The sequence below is a fragment of the Hippocampus guttulatus genome, chromosome 7, assembly GCF_054856545.1.
Source record: "Hippocampus guttulatus isolate MCC_2025c chromosome 7, RoL_Hgut_1.0, whole genome shotgun sequence".
NCBI classification, from domain to species: Eukaryota; Metazoa; Chordata; class Actinopteri; order Syngnathiformes; family Syngnathidae; genus Hippocampus; species Hippocampus guttulatus.
Genome location: NC_141267.1, coordinates 21790703 through 21807693, shown reverse-complemented (window position 1 = coordinate 21807693; position 16991 = coordinate 21790703). Strand labels below are relative to the sequence as shown.

Genomic DNA, 16991 nt, shown 5'->3' with positions numbered 1-16991 from the left:
TGGGGGCTATCGCACGCTTAATAAGGGTCATTTGACACACTGACACTGCCAAAGTCCAGCAGAATTGCTTTGCCATTATGTGTTATTTTTAAGACACTAGTGCAATTGACTATACTGTATAAAGATATATATATATGTATATATGTTTGTATGTATATATATATATATATGTGTGTGTGTGTGTGTGTGTGTGTGTGCACCAATCATTAATTTTCTCATGCAACTTTAAAAATGAATTCACGTTGATACAAAAGCGACAGATTGAAAATTGGCCAGATTGAAATCCAAATTGAAAAGAGCAAGGGCACAGATTCCCATGCAAATATGAGGAAACAGCGTCATCTAGAGGCACGTGAGGCAACAGCAAGTCTCTGCGATGACAAAACACAGCAGCAGTCCGCCTGCGAAACCGAAGAGAGAGTCTCGATTGCGTTGGAAGCGTGTGACATTCTGGAAAGAGCGAAGCGCCTTCTTTTATGTCTTATTCATGGCCCACGAGCGATATGCATTGGCACATATTTCAATTATTAAAAGTAGACATACGCCGCAATTATCAAAGGAAGATTGTCAATAAAACCGAACTAACTGCCACAAATGCCCACCGGGCCCCGACGCAACCATCACCAGGCTTCATTGATAAAGTGGTACTGCATAATATGCCACACGATACTCGGAAATGCAACGCTATGCGACACGATGGTATCCTCTTCTCCCTGCTGGGTTACAGCAATGTGGGCCAAACTCTGATAGTCGGTAAAAATAAAAAAATTTGTCCTTGGCTCGTTTAACAGTGGAGCTGATGATGAGCAGCAGAACGAATAATATTAATGATAACAACAATCATAATAAACAGCAGGGCACAATGCACCGGTCTGTTTTTATAGCAGCGGCGGCTAAGTTTAATTAAGTTTATCGCCATGCGATGAGATTACGGCCGAGTAAATCTGTCGCCCAAAAGCCCCCCCGCCCCCCACTTCCCGAGAGTTCGGATACGCTCTGACCGGCGCCACCGCGATAATGAGGAGTTAGGCGATGGACGCTTCGAGCCCGCGCAGATAAACGCCACACGTGCGCAGAGGCCGAGGGCCAAATGAAAATAGGGGAGCACGCTTTCAGATTTTCATATCTGCTCACGATCAGGAAGGAGGAAGAAATAGGAAGTGATGACCGCGTGGTCGTAACTCTTTTGCTAATTTGCCTGCAGATTGCTTTCAGTGTGGGGATAGCATAGCGATAGCATAGCGATAGCATAGCGATAGCATAGCGATAGCGTAGCGCGACGTGGAAGTTGAAATTCAACGTCACTCTAGCTGGCACTGGGAGAGAGCCTCGTTACATTCGACGAGGGATCTGCGATGTGACGTGTTTGTCTTGACTGTTCCGTGTTTCATTGAGCCACCAATAGCGTCATTGGGCTCTGTCAACAAAGTACTTGCTGTTCATGAGATAACTGCATTTATCTCTTCAGTGCCTTGACTGTTATGGATTAAAAAAAAAAAATTTAAATCATCAACTTTTTGAAAAAAGTACCTAAAGCACGGCTGTTTTCAGCAAGGGCGACCTTGATGCATATTAAAAAACATAGGCACAATTCTTTTAAAAAAACTGCTACATGAGATGTTTTTTTTTTTTTTATAAGTGTCTTTAGCGTTAGCAAAAGCACGCTTAAGAAAACACATCATCGCGTGAGTGGAAAAGTGTGTTGCGGTCACAAACATGTTCCGTTCTTATGGGGAAATGAATGAAAAGTACAAGCCAGGGCGCCAAGGTGACCGCACGTCTTCATGAATATTTCAACACCATTCAGTAAACAGCAGCGCACGGGCACACACGATATGAAAACCCGTTGGCCGCGCAATCCTTTCAAACCGTGAACATGGTTGTACATTTAAATGTCTTTCGGTTAGAGATACTCAGCAGATAGATTTTGGAAGTACACTCGTTCTTTTCTTGAATTGACAAACCAATTTAGGAGTGACAGCGCCATCTTTTGATATGGAGGCCATTTATGGATCATTCCCCAGCAAAAAAAAAAAAACAAAAAAAAGTTATCAATCTGAAACATAATAATAGGGACAAATCGGCTTATTCTTATTTTTCCTGCCATTCATTTTACAGAATAATTTTTAATTGACATTTTTTAATAGTGCAAATATAATCTGTTGATTAATTTGTAGGGAAAAATATGGAAAGGTAGGTATGAGATTTTCAAAACATTTTTTTTTAAATCCATGCTAATTGTAAATCTAACTTCCTTTGCAGGTAATATCACAAACGTTTAGGAATGCTCTGAATGATCTTAAATGGTTCCAGGAAGTGAAAAACAAGGAACAGGAAGTGGGGAAGACATCAAAGGGCGGTAGACAGGTGAGAAAAGGAAGAGGAAGTGAACTTCCCAAGCAATCCATGTGACATCTTTGAAATATGTCGTATGAAAATGGAATACTGACGCATTGTGTAAATCGTGGCTGGATGACATTTGGAGCCTCTTGGATTCTTTTTTTTTTTTTTTCCTGCCTGGAGATGATTAACAACAAAAGCTAAGTACTCCCTTCGACAATATTGACTGACACTGTTCTCTTGTCGCGCGCACACACACTTGTACCAAATGACTTTCCGTTAACTGCCCGGCAACAAGTGACCACAAATTGTGAATGAGCGTAGCCGACTGAAAAGAGGCAACATGTCATTGTTCATTTGGCATCTTTGTAAGTTGAGCTACACAAATGAGATTCTGTTTTCTGACTGTCCAATGAGTGAGTCCAGTGGGCGACCTCCGTTTTTGTCATTTTCAAAGTGTTACGGCTTAGTTTGATTGCTACTGACGCACTACTGTCAGAGAGGTTGGACCCCAGTTAGTATCATCGGACAAGATAGCCAAAACGGCATTACAAAAGATAATTGAACCTTGATTCGGACCAGAAGCCATCTAAAAGATATGATGTCTCTTTGTTCATTTCTGAACTTAAAAATGACAATGGAGTTGGCCCACTCTAGTTCTCCGTGGTTCAAATAAGCTTTATTTTCTGTTCCTGAGAAACATCAGAGCGGGGTGGTTCAGTCAGGCAAGTGCTGACTAGAACAGAATTTGTTCACTGCTGCGGACGTTTCTCTTGGACATTTGGAAGCTAACCGTTTTCCTGCCTCAGACGTATGTCATCGTCAAGTCCATTTCTTTGTTTCAATGGGTTGGCACGGACGAGGGTCTCGCCGAGCTTGGCTGTGAAATTCCAATTTGTAATCCACCGTAATGCCTGACAGATGCCAGTCGGTGACGGCGTTGCATCAGTTTGGATTTGAGATCAGCACAGTTTGCAAGTGGAGGAGAAAGAGTAGGAGGTGAATCTCGGCTGGTCACGTTGATTATGTGGGAGACAAAGGCCAGCACGTTGGAATAAATAGATTTTGATTCCTTAAAGGCCCTTTCTCACTTGAGGTTTGACACAAACACAAAACTCGCGTCAAACTTACTGCTCTACTTGGCATGTTTTTTCTTTTCATGAAAAACTCATTTGTGCTGAAACCATTTGTTCGACTGCTGATTACTAAAGGACAGAAAAAAAGCTCAAAACACACTCTGGCAAAAGACGAGAGGAAAATCAGTTTTGAAAAAAATATTTGAACATTTCTTTCCACAGTATTGACCTGAGTGAGGGATGTTGGTCATAAAGTGAGCGGTGACTAAAGCTAATGTCTTCATGCGGGCTTGACAAGCCCCCCAGGTCATAAATCCAACATCTCGACGGGGCTTTTCTGTTCAGGTTAAAAAATAAAAAAAAGACGAATGACTTCTAATTCACCCCACATCAGGATGAAAAATATCATCCCTATAATAGTCTCCAACTTGTTGAGGTCGCCTTAGAATAAAGCCGCTGAAGCTCCGGCGGCGGCAACCGACGCCACCGCCGCAGCAGCCGCGTTTTTATATTCATGAGATAAAAGAGAAACATTTGGCAATCTGTAAGCCGGACGGCGGCGGCGCTTTTTGATATGCAAATAAAATGAGGTTGCGACCTTGAATTAGCCGCTATCATTGAAATGAGCTGCGGGCCGCGGGCCGTCTGCTTCGCTGCGCTAACAAAAAAAAAAAAAAAGCGAGAGCAGAGCCTCACATCACGCTGCATCCTGGGATTCCACAGGGGTCCTGTTGCTTCCCACAGCCTCCGGAGGCCTCCGGTAACTGGATGACGCAATCAGTCGTCATGAGCCGCACTTGCATGCAAGAACCGGACCTAAAAAAAATAAAATAAAAATCAATCAAAGCTGTTTGTTCAATTACGTAACATAATATAGTATTATACGTAGTATTAAATTGTCTGTCTCTCTATGTTGCTGCACCGTTTGTGTTAAAATATCAGAATTTATTTGACAAAAGTCCCAGAGGAGAAGTCAACTTTTTTTTTATCCAAAGGAAGCATGGAATTGAACAAGGCAACAGTAATAATGTAAACAACGAACAAGATTTGATTGAATATTGAATGACCACTTGAGTAAATATTTCAGTGAAAAAGTTTCTCTTTGCATAAAACATGTTTAAAAAAAAAACTCCGATGTAATGAGGACATCTCTAATCTTCCATGATAAGTGTCTGCAATTTGCATATAAAAGCCGTTTTGAAAATCATTGAAATGCAACCCAGTCTTCATAAAAAAAATATTAAAAATTCCAGATGAAATGAAAATGCAAATTTGACAATAGCAAGAGTTCATTCCCAGTACGTTTTGCCTCGAGGCTTTTAGGATTCCACAACACGGTCCTCCGAACTTGCTTTACAGGCCGCTTGTTGCCAGGCAAAATTCATTCGGCGGCAATATTTTTGGCCCATCAGCCATTTGATCTTTGAATGAATGAGAACGCATGGAACACTTGAAAACCAAAATTAATAAAGAGCCGGACTCATTTTCCTTTCAATTTAAAAGACCAAACATCTGCTTGTCCTTTCACAAACAAATTTGTCAGTCAGGGAAAAAAAAATAAAACTGAAACTCTGCTAAATATTAATACGAATATATGAAGTAAATGACTTTGGGCCGTACTTTGGTCACACGTGGCGTTGGGGGAAATAAAAGTGCAAATGGAGGACAGGCGGTGGATGATTTCCATTCCGGTTTGTTTAATGTGGCGTGGATTTCATCGGAACTGTTTTCACGCAAACATTCCAACGTGAAATGTTTCCGTCCACTTTTATTTTTATTTTTTTAACGCGAGTTCCATCAGATCCTAACGGCGCAGCCACCTGAACCCTAATTGAGCCCCCGAGGTCGGAAACAGGAATTGGAATTTGCGCGACGGCAAACAGATTGATGAGTGCACTCGTGAGGAGGGCCAGCGTGCGGGTGGAGCTTATTTTCCTCGCCCCCCCTGGAGGAACGGGCATCAATCAGCCAATCAATAAGTGCCACTGCGCGCGCACGCACATACACACACAAACGCACCGCAACAACAACAACAACGACGACAGCGGCGAGGCGGCGCGCGAAGCATCAAGCATTTAATTTGATCTTTTCAAATCGACTCAAAGTGCTTTCATCAGCAACACGGAGACACTCAAGCTTGTCTCCCACATTCAAAACGAGTGATGTTCGAGACGATGTTTATTTTTTTTTGAGACCGATACCAGTATGTGTATTCACTCATTGAGCACCCGCCGATACCGATTGCAGATATAATTTCATTTAACACAATGACGATCAATTATTATTTTTAAAAAAAAATGCTTCTTTCTGGCCGATGTCTCAAACTGCCGTAGTAGAAATATCGGGCGCCGGTATCGGCAGCCTTCACGAGTAATCTCTACATTAAAATAAGTCCAGCATCGGCCCGTGACCGATACCCGGCGTCGGGAGCCGCCCGTTTTCAAAACACTGCGTCCTTCGTAGCGATTGGCTGGCAGATGATGACATGTTGGCTTTGAAGACGCTGCAGATCTTTTGTCTTATTCGTGCACGTGAATGCGCATTTCCACGCCCTGTTTTGGTGAAGTGTGGACGCGAATGGAGCTTGGCAAAAAGGCTCAATGCGTTTGCGTGCGTGTTAATTGGAGGATAATCCATCGTGTCGAGAAGGCACCGGCAGCAGGCTTAAATAACAACATGATAGCTTTCTGAGCAGCATGTGGTCGGCAAACGGCGTGCGCGCGTGGCTAAGCTGAAGATTTGTCGCACCAAACGCTTAAAGAAAAAGAAAAAAAAAACGTGACAGCCGCATGAAGCCCACCCCCCTGCCGAGGAACCGTCATCCTTTCCCCCCCCTCCTCGAAAGCACTCCTGGCAATAACGAGACGAGCGATACACAATGGCAATTTTGATGAATTTCAAACCACTCAAGTTGCTCAAAATACCGATGAAGTATCAAATTCATTGACACCCGTTAAATTGAAATTTTCAAGAGCACTTTGGAACGGTAATTCATGCCTTTATTAAATCTTGGGTGGACTTTGGAGTCAGCCAATCCTCCATGAAGCGTCTCCAGTTGGTCCAGAATGCTGCAGCTCATTTCTTAACTGGTGCTCGTAAGAGGGAGCACATAATTCCTACTCTGGGATCCACTGACCGGCACATTTGAGAGTTTTTTTTTTTTTTTGAATATCCTATGATTTGTTTTCACATCTTGAAATGGCCTCGCCCCACCTCTGAAGTCCTCCCGGTGCCTCAGGTCTGCGGACCAGACACTCTTAGAGGTACTGAGGACTAAGCGAAGGCTCAGAGGGGATGGAGCCTTTTCCGTTGCTGGTCCCTCTCTTTGGAACGACCCCCCCCCCCCCCCCCCCCCCACTGAACGTTAGGCAAGCCCCTTCGCTGTCTATCTTTCAAACGTGTCTTAAAACTCATTTTTATTCTTTGGCTTTTGACTCAGGATGAGACTTGAGTTTTTAGTTGGGACTGTTTTTGTGCTTTCTACTGTCTTTGTTATTAATTTAGCGGTTGAATTATTTTTGCTCCATGTACAGCACTGTGGTTGTTTTAAAGTCCTCTAGAAATACAGTTGAGTTGAGTGTGATATTTTGTCCTCCTTAGGAGAGACGTTGAGAAAATATCGTAGGAAATGGATTTATATCAGAAATTACATCCATCCTCGCCTCTGTGAAACTCGGGGACCTCATAAACGCCACTGGTGCTGTTTATTGAATTATTTTACTAGGCAAGCGGTTCGTTTTATAAGCTTCAAATTGATTTTCACTTGAACATAAATTTGAAAACTTTGTGAGACGAGACCGAATTCAGCATTATCAAAAAGGATTGTAAAGCTCCATATTAAACGTAGCCCAAAAAAAAGTACAGGGTTTTGCTATTGATTCAAGAGATTAATTTTTAAGAATTTATTGCGCGGGAATGTTTCAAAACTTGGATTTTTGAAGTTGCTATCAAAGTGTTGCTTCAATTTTTCCTAGTCGTCAACGTGGAGCTGCTGATAAGTTGCAAATAAAACAACCCTAAGGTCGCGGCGTGAGCAATTGTGATCTCGCAACTGTGTGCGATGGTCTCTTTGTCATTCCAAGCGCTCATGAAATCACAATTGAGCAGATGTTATTCAAAGTGGTGCCGCTCCTCATCCTCATCATTCTACTCCGGAGCGACATTTCCTTGAAAGCTGCGCGCAGAGTAGGCGGAGCGCCCCCCCCCCCCCGAAATTACCCCCGTGCAATTGTTGTGGCTGTGCTGAAGCAACGTCGCGCGCGACGTCACCGCGGCTCGTTCGCACCCCGGCTGGCTTGCAGCACCTCCGGTAATTATTGCGATTGAACTTGCCAATCAAAGCTATTTACGGACTGCTGATTGGTGTTGTTTCACGGCGCCCCGTGTGATACAAGCGCTTATTATATGTCCATGTCGTGTCCACTCAATTGTGTTTAATTAAAGCGTTGTTCGGAGACAGGAGGCGGCAAATTCTCCGATGCGCGTAGGAAGGGAAAAGGCTGGCAGCTGCCTCGGTTCTCCCGTCGATTTAAAAGCGACAGGGTGTAAAACTACGGTTGATTTGTCTATGTTCATTATTTAAAAACTAACGATTAATTTCAATAATGTGCAAACAAATATGTTCGATCACACTAACGGGATTTAAAAAAAATGTCATTGTAAAGTAATCGCTGGGGGCGCCATCTTTCTACTACGGAATAGCGAAGGAGCCAAATTTAGCGAACAGAGTCTGATAAAATTATGATTCCGGCACGAGTAACAGTATATGTGCAAATGTTCTGTCACTTGACAGTAAACTAGATACAAATTGGGCAAACATTTTCCTTTGCACTTCATTTGAATTTCTGATGGTGGGCTTGTGACTTTTGGACTTTCCGAGGCACCGTACTTCAAATTTCATGCGCTTTGAGTTTAGGTTGTTGCATTCTATCAGCGCACCAATAGATGGCACTAGACTCTACACACTGTCCCTTTCAGTCTGTCATGTACGCACCTTCACGCCAGCTACGCTCTCTGGGTGGGGCAAACCTCAAATGTGGCCGTTCCCTGTCAGACTTGGCCTTGCACATATTCTCCCGTCGATTTAAGCTCATCTAATCAAAAGTGTATTTAGTGCACGCTAGTAGAATGCCTGTGTGTACCAGTCATGTTTTTTTTTGGTTTCTCCACTACTGCCTTCTTCTACTAGTATACTCATGTTAAGTACATTTTTTTTGTTTCGTCAGTAACCAGTAGCATGCATATGTTGCAAGTGCCCAGTTTCGCCTTAATTACAAGTGAGGATAAAGAGCTTACCAGTATGCCGAATGTGTAGAATAAATGCTCAAATGGAAATTGATGTCTGTGGTACGTCGCATGCCCTATCAGTCCGCGTGTGTGATATTCAGCAGCGAATTGCTCCATATGGCGTGGATCTTCCCAGTTGGAAAGGCAGCATCTCCAGGGAGTGGACAGCTGTTCCGAAACGCAATCACAACAATTGACCAAATGGAAAGTCGTCCTGCGCGCAACCATGAAACAAATGTTTATTATCATCGCCCTTTGTGGGGAGCACAAACTCGTCATAAGACACAAAAGGCATTCACTCTGTTCTATCCTTCTGTAAAATATTAATTGGCAGCCTTTTTTTTTTTTTTTGAACAGAACTTTTATTTGGGTCTGATTTTGCTGCGAGGGTTAGTTTGAATTTTTAATAGTCATTTCAAGGATTCTTGACAATTTTGGGCTAATGCCCGCCTGAAAAGCAGCAGTTTCCGGTGTTGTACAATTCTTTGGATTTTTGGAACCGCTGTTTTGTTTAGCTTTTTGCTCTGCAGAAGATACGGCACTCGTATATTTCAGCGCAGCAGACCCGTAAGGCTGGAGATAAATACGCCGCGCGCTTCTCCCATCTCACAAAACACACATCATCACTCACGCTCATCTCACGCAATCCCAAACCGGCGTCGGGCGGACGCGAACCGCAGCCGTCGAGCGTCCGTCGAGCGGCGTCCCGACGCAGTCACGGACGCTGTCGCCATCAAGGTGATGGATGGCGCCACAGAGCCGCCGATGGCGGAAGCCTTCCAAGCCTCGTGTGGACGAAGCCTCGCGGGCTGCCGGGCGTGAGGCTGAATTAAAAACGAGTGACCTCGCTGTCTGGCAGTGACCATAAAACAAGCGAATGCGCAGCACTGGAGAGGATGCTGGAAAAAATGGAAACGGTGGACCAACATGCCCACCTGAGGGTGGGGGGTGGGGGGGGTTGAACTTGTTGAAAAGCCAAAGGTGGCAAAAATAGTAACACTTTGTACTAAAGTAGAGGCACAGATAATTAGTCATATGCATGAGGCTGTTTTGGTAACCTGGGACAACAAAAAAAAACTTTTCTGGGCAAGAAACTGTTTTCCTGTCTTATTAGCTTGCAGTGTACTTGAAGTGAGAAGTTCAAAGACAGCGTCAACGCCAAATATGGAGATCAGCAAAAAGAAGGATCAGACAAAGGGTCCGCGGCAACAAACGATCAAAGACAAAAGACTGCCAAAAACCGACGGCGAGGATCGACGGCAATGATCAAAAGACGGATTCACGCAAATGAACGGAGCCGATGATACAACGACATCGTCGACGCACCGGGAGCGGACACTGACAAATAACTGACAAGGAATCGGAAACGATGGAGGATTGACGATAAAGAAGGCCACAGCTAACAAAAAAGGGCACAACGAAGGCTAAACAGTGTGTCCCCCTAGCGGAGACTCCACGAATTGCACCTTATTAAAAATATTAATTCCGTGTCTTTTATGCTTTTTTTTCACTTTAAAATGATCCTGCGGGCCTGATCGAACCTCCTTGGGGGGCCGTATGTTTGACACCCCCGATTTAGCCAAATTACCGACACTGCGAGGATGAGGTGAGAGAATCGAAATGCCCTACGCAGGCAGTGCAGATACATTTTTAGCAGTGGTGACATAAAGCGCGTTGGCTTCTTTGCTAATTAAAAGGCAGAGGCGCCATCCAGCCGCACGTTGAATCCCAGCAGCTGGCGTCGGCTTGCACATGCGCGATCATGCGGCCCGTCGGACCACGCAAACTTTCTGGTGTCGCGTGTTGACATGCTGCGCTCGTAATGGGACACCTCACTTTTTTTTTTTTTTTAATGCGCACGCTCGGCTGGACTGATGCCGCGTTAGTCAGCCTATTTGGGATTCTACCCGAGAACAAGCCACAGGAGAGACGCATCAAAAGCTGCCTAGTCTAACTTCATTTGATCCGCCGGACGCCGAACGCCGACTCGCCGGCCTTGCCTTGACGCGTCTTTGAAGAAATGCGATCTGAAAAAAGCAGCCGGGACTAACGACTCAGGGGCGGCTGACTGTTTGGCTTCAAAGAAGTGAAGCAGTAAATGGCAAACGCTGCCCGTGCCTCAGGTATCAAAAGCCGACGGCATCCAACTTAAGGAACACGCGTCAAGATTCGTCAGAAATGTTTTGGGGATCAACGGAGACGGCGGCGACGGACTGCTGAAGCACGACTTACAGAAGTGTCAGAAAGATCACCAACGAATAATCAGTGGCAACAAAGTTTTGATGACAAAGGCTCAGCAACCGCAAAAGATCAACCAACGAAAGACCTTGGATCAATGTTGACACCAACAACGGATCGAAGAGGACAAAGCCGATGACGAGCGATCACGGCGACGAAGAAAACACCCAAGAACAACGAAGACCCTGACAGAGAGGAAACGGTAAACTGTAACTGAACCCTCCAGAATAAAAGGCCTGCACAGAAAGGGCCGCCAATCATCTTTTTGGGGCGTCATCTCAAAGCACCCGCGTGCGATGGCGTTAGAGGACGTGTGTAAATCCAGAGGCCGCACCCCGCCCGCGCACCTGTCGGACTTTTACGTCCCGGTTGCCGAGTGTCTTCGAGAAAATCCCCCGCGGTCCGGCACGCTGCAGAATCCGCTGCCCTTCGAGATGTCCCACGGCACCACCACCCTGGCGTTCACCTTCCAGGGCGGCGTGCTGGCCGCGGGGGACACCCGCTCCAGCTGCAACGGCCGGGTCTCCTGCCCCGACGCAGAGAAGGTGAAGCCCATCCACAGCCACCTGGTGGCCACCAGCTCGGGCACGTCGGCCGACTGCGCCCTCTGGAAGCGGATCCTGGCTCGGGAGCTGCGGCTCTACCAGCTGCGACACGGCCGGCGGGTGTCGACGTGCGGGGCCGCCAAGCTGCTGTGGCACATGCTGCTCCCGTTCAAGGGCACCAAACTGTGCGTGGCCACCACCTTGTGCGGGTGGGACGAGAGCGGCCCCGCCGTCTTCTACGTGCACAGTAACGGCAGGCGCCTCCGGGGAACGCTCTTCTCCGTGGGCTCGGGCTCGCCTTATGCCTACGCCGTGTTGGATCAAGCGGTGGAATGGGGGATGACGGCGGAGGAGGCCACTCGGGTGGCGAGGGAGGCGGTGTACAGAGCCACCCACAGGGACGCCTACTCGGGCAATTGCGTGGACATCTATCTCGTCACCTCGACGGGGTGGACTCGCACGGAGCGGGAGGACTTAAAAGACGAATACTACAGGGAGAGGAAAACCCGCCAAGGTGGAACAGTCTGACTTCTGAAAGTGACAGGGGTGCCCAAGCACGTTCCTTGGGGGACCCCTATCCAGCCTGTTTTCGATGTCGCCGTCTTCCAACGCACCTGATTCAAATGATCGCGATCGTCAGCAGGCTTCCCCGAGCTTGCTGACGAGCTGGTGATTTGAATCGGGTGTGTTGGAGGAGGCTGGATAGGGAGGGGGCTCCTGACGATCGGACTTGGGCACGGCTGTGCTCGACAGTTCTGAGGTTGGGGTTTGGAATCCTGTGTGGCGTTTTCGTGTTCTCCCAACGCTTGTGTGGATTTTCTCCGGCTTCCTCCCACATTCCAAGAACACGCATGTTAGTTTCAACTGGTCAGTCAACATAAATTCAATAGCGCTTTCATTTTTGGAGGGCTTTCTGGTAACTTGTTCCAGTCCCTCCCCCCAAAAAACCGATACTAAAATCTGAAAAGCTAATAAAAGCGAATTTCAAGAATATCAAGAACCAAAACGGTTTCATGACGCGCCATGAAACCAAACGTCGCAGATGCACACAGTAGCAGACTGAGTGCATTTTAGTGGGTCATGTCCGCTCGAGTGACTTAAGGAGCTCTGACTCCTCCTCTGCCGGGCCGTTTTATTTATTTTTTGCCTTCGTGTCTACTCCATGCTCCTTGTGAGTGTATTCATTTTGTATGTATGCATTTGGCTTCGTGTCCTGTTCAATAAACAGCCCAAAGCGCATCGTGAGTGTGGCTCTTCTTTTTTGGGGGGTTTTCCCACTTCACTTCACAACCCACTTGCAAATTTTGATATTTTATAAAGAAATAGGTCTTCTTTTTTTTTTTCTTTGAGAAAGAGTTGAATGACTACTTCTCCTTTTCCATGCATATCTGGACAGAGCGTGAGTACTTTGCCCATCTCTGGGTATTTCTTTCAATGTCCTCGCAGGACCTCGCAGGTCCCAGTGCAGAGCAAAAATGTCTCTCCGTGTTGTCAAGCGGCGGAAACGTGCTCAGGCATCTTTTCAACAGATAGGAAATTAATGAAGAGCACAAGCAGTTGCCCCCGGGCTTGTTCGTCATCTGATTTTGGCCGTGCATATATCGGTGTCTCTCGTAAACAGCTCGCGCTTTGTCTGCATCTGCGATAAAATGCACACCGCGCTGCCCGGCATTTTGATGTGGCCATTTTTTTTCTCATTATTCCAAGCTACAACTGATGGCGCACGCACTGTAGACCCCAACCTTTGTTGCCCCACGGACCGGTTTAATGTCGGACGATATAATGTCAGACTCGAAATAGTTTCATCATTTTGGACAAAATACTAACATGTTAAGAAAACAGAATGGCCTGAAACAAGCATGCCAAAAAATACTCCCCCACCCCCCCAGTCTGTCACATTCGTGTTGACAAACTTTGTGAAGCGTTCTGTCCTGCGACTGTCTCCACCGGTGCCAGTTACTTGTGCGAATGTCTTGATTGATTTCCGTAAGGCCCCACTGAACGCTAACGAGACGACTATCGATTGATGGCCTCACACCACGGGGATTCCTCGGAACTTCCCGGTGCCGCTTAATGAATGAACGAGATTGTGCCGAAGTCGCCCGTTTGTGGCATTTGCTGTTAAGTCCTCACCTGCCGAGGAAAAAAGAGACGAAATGCTATCAGATGCGCCTTTTTGAGCGCCCGGATAGCACAATGGCGACCGGCCTGCGGTGCTGCGCTCGCGGATTATGCCAAGATGTCAACACGTCGACTCGATAATGAAGCGTGCACTTTTACTCCTGCCCATAGCGAGCGTGCGCATCATTACAAATAAATCCCAGGCGGAATGGCGAGACCACGCTCGGCGCATCCTAAGCCTCCTCTTAACGAGACAAGTGTGATTGAACGGAGCGAGCCTCATCCATCCAAAACCTGATTTGGAAAGTTCCTTAAGAGCGTCATCTATGACTGGGTGATGAAGGAAAACACATTTGCCTTGCCAATTTTCGCAACATTACCATAATAACCCACGGGATACGCCGACAGTTGTCATTGTTTTTTTTCTTCTATTATCAAGATCAAGACAAATCCAAATCACAATCAAATTTCATTTCAGGCGCTACGCGATGACATTTTGAAAGCAACTTTGCCGACACCGCGGACGACACGATGATGATTGTTTCTTAAGATGTGCTGCGTTGAGAACCCGCTGAAATTTGGCCGCGAAGTCTTCTCCCTGAACCAGAAGCGATGGATCGATCGCCTCTCGGCTTTGCAATGTGCTTGCGCGGAACTTTTAGCGCCGATAACCGCACCGCGCACCCACGAGGCATTCGGGGCAGCAACTAGGAGTGAGCTGGCTCTTCTCTCTTCACGGTTCGCTTGACGTGGTGCTCACTCACGATATTCTCGCATTGGCCACCGACGGCAGTAATAGGCAGACATACTTGGAGACCGTCACAGGCGACTCAGCAAGATGAAGCCATATTCGTCGTTCTTCACGGAGGATAAATAATATATGTCTCAGAGTATCGTTGCACACCCGTCCTTGGGTTGATCCCCCTTTGTGTATCCGTAGCCACCGTGACACTGACGCGATTCGTTAGCACTCGACAGTAAAGTTAGCACTCAGTGTAACATCTAGCGATATTTTTGCAGTAAGGCGGAATATGCAGTGTTGCTTTGGTTTGCTTCCTGCATTTGGAAAATGAATGTTGTTGCTGACTAGCAGGCGTCGCAACAGATTGGCTCGGGTTCTTTGCGGATGGTCACTTGTTGCGAGGCAGAATCTGTCGGGCTCAATTATAACTGCCCCCGAAGCCGATTTTAAAAATGAGCAACACTGCCAGGGAGCTGGAAGAATGTGTTTTTTATTGTCTTGGTTTTGTGACGGAAAATGCTTTGTTTACATCTCGGCCATTAATAACAAGAACGGAAAATAACACCAAAGCTGTTCTTCAAATCACATGACAGGATTTGTGACTAAACCCGCTTGAGAACTGCGTATCTTTGCAAAGGGCTTTGTGAGATGCTTTTGTTTCCACATAGAAGTGATATTAAATTCCCGTATAAACAAGACGGCCGGGAGATCTCCCGACCTTTTGATTGGGATTAACATTCCGGAATCCGGACGGATTAGTTGCAAGTCAAGACTCCTGCATCTTAAAAACGGAGGCAAGATCGTGTGCATCCTGCGCCGGCCGCCATGTTCGACTCTTTCCCCATCTTGAGAGAATTACAGTAGTTGGATGGTTGTTTTTTTTTTTCTCCCCATGTTTGCCTCCGTCGGGATTTCCGCTGAGGGAGCAGCTAGTGGTCCTCTAGAGTGCCTTCCTCTCTGAACTCCCAACGCAACCGAGTTGAACGCGTACAAGAGTGCCCCCCCCCACACACACACAAGCTCCTTGATGGAGGTAATAAGCTTCATGAGCAAGCGAAGCGCAGCGGCACATAAATTGTCTGGGAAACGTTCACTTCATTAAAACTATTCCTCCAGCCGGGAAATAAAAATCCCATCAAAGAAGCGTGAAGCCGAGGAGAGAAATTACACTCGTGTGAAGCGGGAGAGAGTTAAAAAAAACGGTGAAATTCCATCGTTGTTCCACGCGTCCTTGACGAACGAGTCCCACTCGGCCAGCAGATTTGCTGGACCCCAACATGAGGCACCCGCATCATCTCATTGAAGCTGTGAGTAGCGCCCCCTTCTCCATATTGGAAATCAAACTCTTGGCTGCCCCCCCCCCCCCACAATCGGACGGCGTCGTCAAAAAGAAGTCGCCAACTGAACGTCACCAGTCTGTCTTTGATACGTTCATCTGGAGGGAATTCCCTCGCCGAGAGAGCAAATATGGTTGCTTCAAACCAAAATGGGCGACTTTCTCTTCAATTTCGGGCATGGATCTGTACGAGTTTTTTTTTTTTTTTTGTGCATCCTGTGATGAAAAATGTCCACCAAATTTTGGACTAATTGGTGAAACTGGTGTGAAGGTTAATTGATGACTTTTTAACTTTCCAATGGAACCTTCTGAGCAAGAAATGGCTCCTTCAAAACAAAACGGCCAACTTCCTGTTCAATTAACATTATGGGCTTTTGGGATTTTTTTTTTCTCGTAACTTCTGATATGGTCGACATGTCCACCCAATTCCCGACCAATCGGTAAAACTGTTACCAGCGGGCTAATTTGTCAGCGGGCCCTTTCCAAGGGGCATCACCGTGTGACAAATGGCTGCTCCAAACTAAAATGGACGATTTGCTGTTAAATTTCAAGCATGGGTTCTTTTTCGTGCAACCTATCATGGCTACCAAATTTTGTGTGGATTCTTAGTGTTAGGGTGGGGGGAATTTTCATTTTTTTAACCTTACAAGGGTTGCTACTGTGTGAGAAACGGCGATTTCAAGCGATTAGCTCCAACTTGTTTAATTTACAACATGGCTTCTTGAGATTTTACCATGCGTCAAATGATGCTAAAATCCCCCCCCCCCTGACCCGCCCAGTTGTATTTGCCAAACCGCTGCCGCTTGTGAACTAAGTGGAACTGAGTTCAACTGCCGTCAAGTTTGCGCTCGCAAGTCAAAGGTGTTGTTTGATGAATCATTGATTAGCTGCTCCAGATGATGCACATGGCACAGATGTGCGCCGTCACATTTGCATTATTTGATCGTATTGGTGGCTCGTAATCATTTCGACTTGCGCCGGTGGTGCGAACAGGTGCATGAAGTCCCCACTGAAGGCCCAGGTACCAAATGCACAGCTCGGCATGAGCCAAAAGTGAGCTGGCTCCAGATTTGTCTGTGTGTGTGTGTGTGTGTGCGTGTGTGCGTGTGTGTGCGTGTGTGTGTGTGTGTGTGTGTGTGTGTGCGTGTGTGTGTGTGTGTGCGCGCACGCGCCGCGCACCAATGTCTGAGTGTGTGCGCGCAAGTGTGTATGTATGTGTCGTTTGTATATAAGCGAGACCCCCCTAAATGCTTGGCAAAGTGTCCCTCCTCAAAAATAGCAAGCTTTTAGAGAGCCTCCTCCTCCAC

At 46.4% G+C, this 16991-nt stretch overlaps 1 protein-coding gene across 1 annotated transcript; it reads left to right on the top strand.

Moving 5' to 3' along the window:
• The first annotated feature begins 10231 nt into the window (after positions 1–10231).
• Positions 10232–12695, top strand: psmb11b (proteasome 20S subunit beta 11b). The gene has a single exon (XM_086115852.1). It carries the CDS (start codon positions 11237–11239, stop codon positions 12011–12013), a length of 777 nt encoding a protein of 258 aa, XP_085971978.1. The 5' UTR covers positions 10232–11236; the 3' UTR covers positions 12014–12695.
• The last annotated feature ends 4296 nt before the right edge of the window (positions 12696–16991 follow it).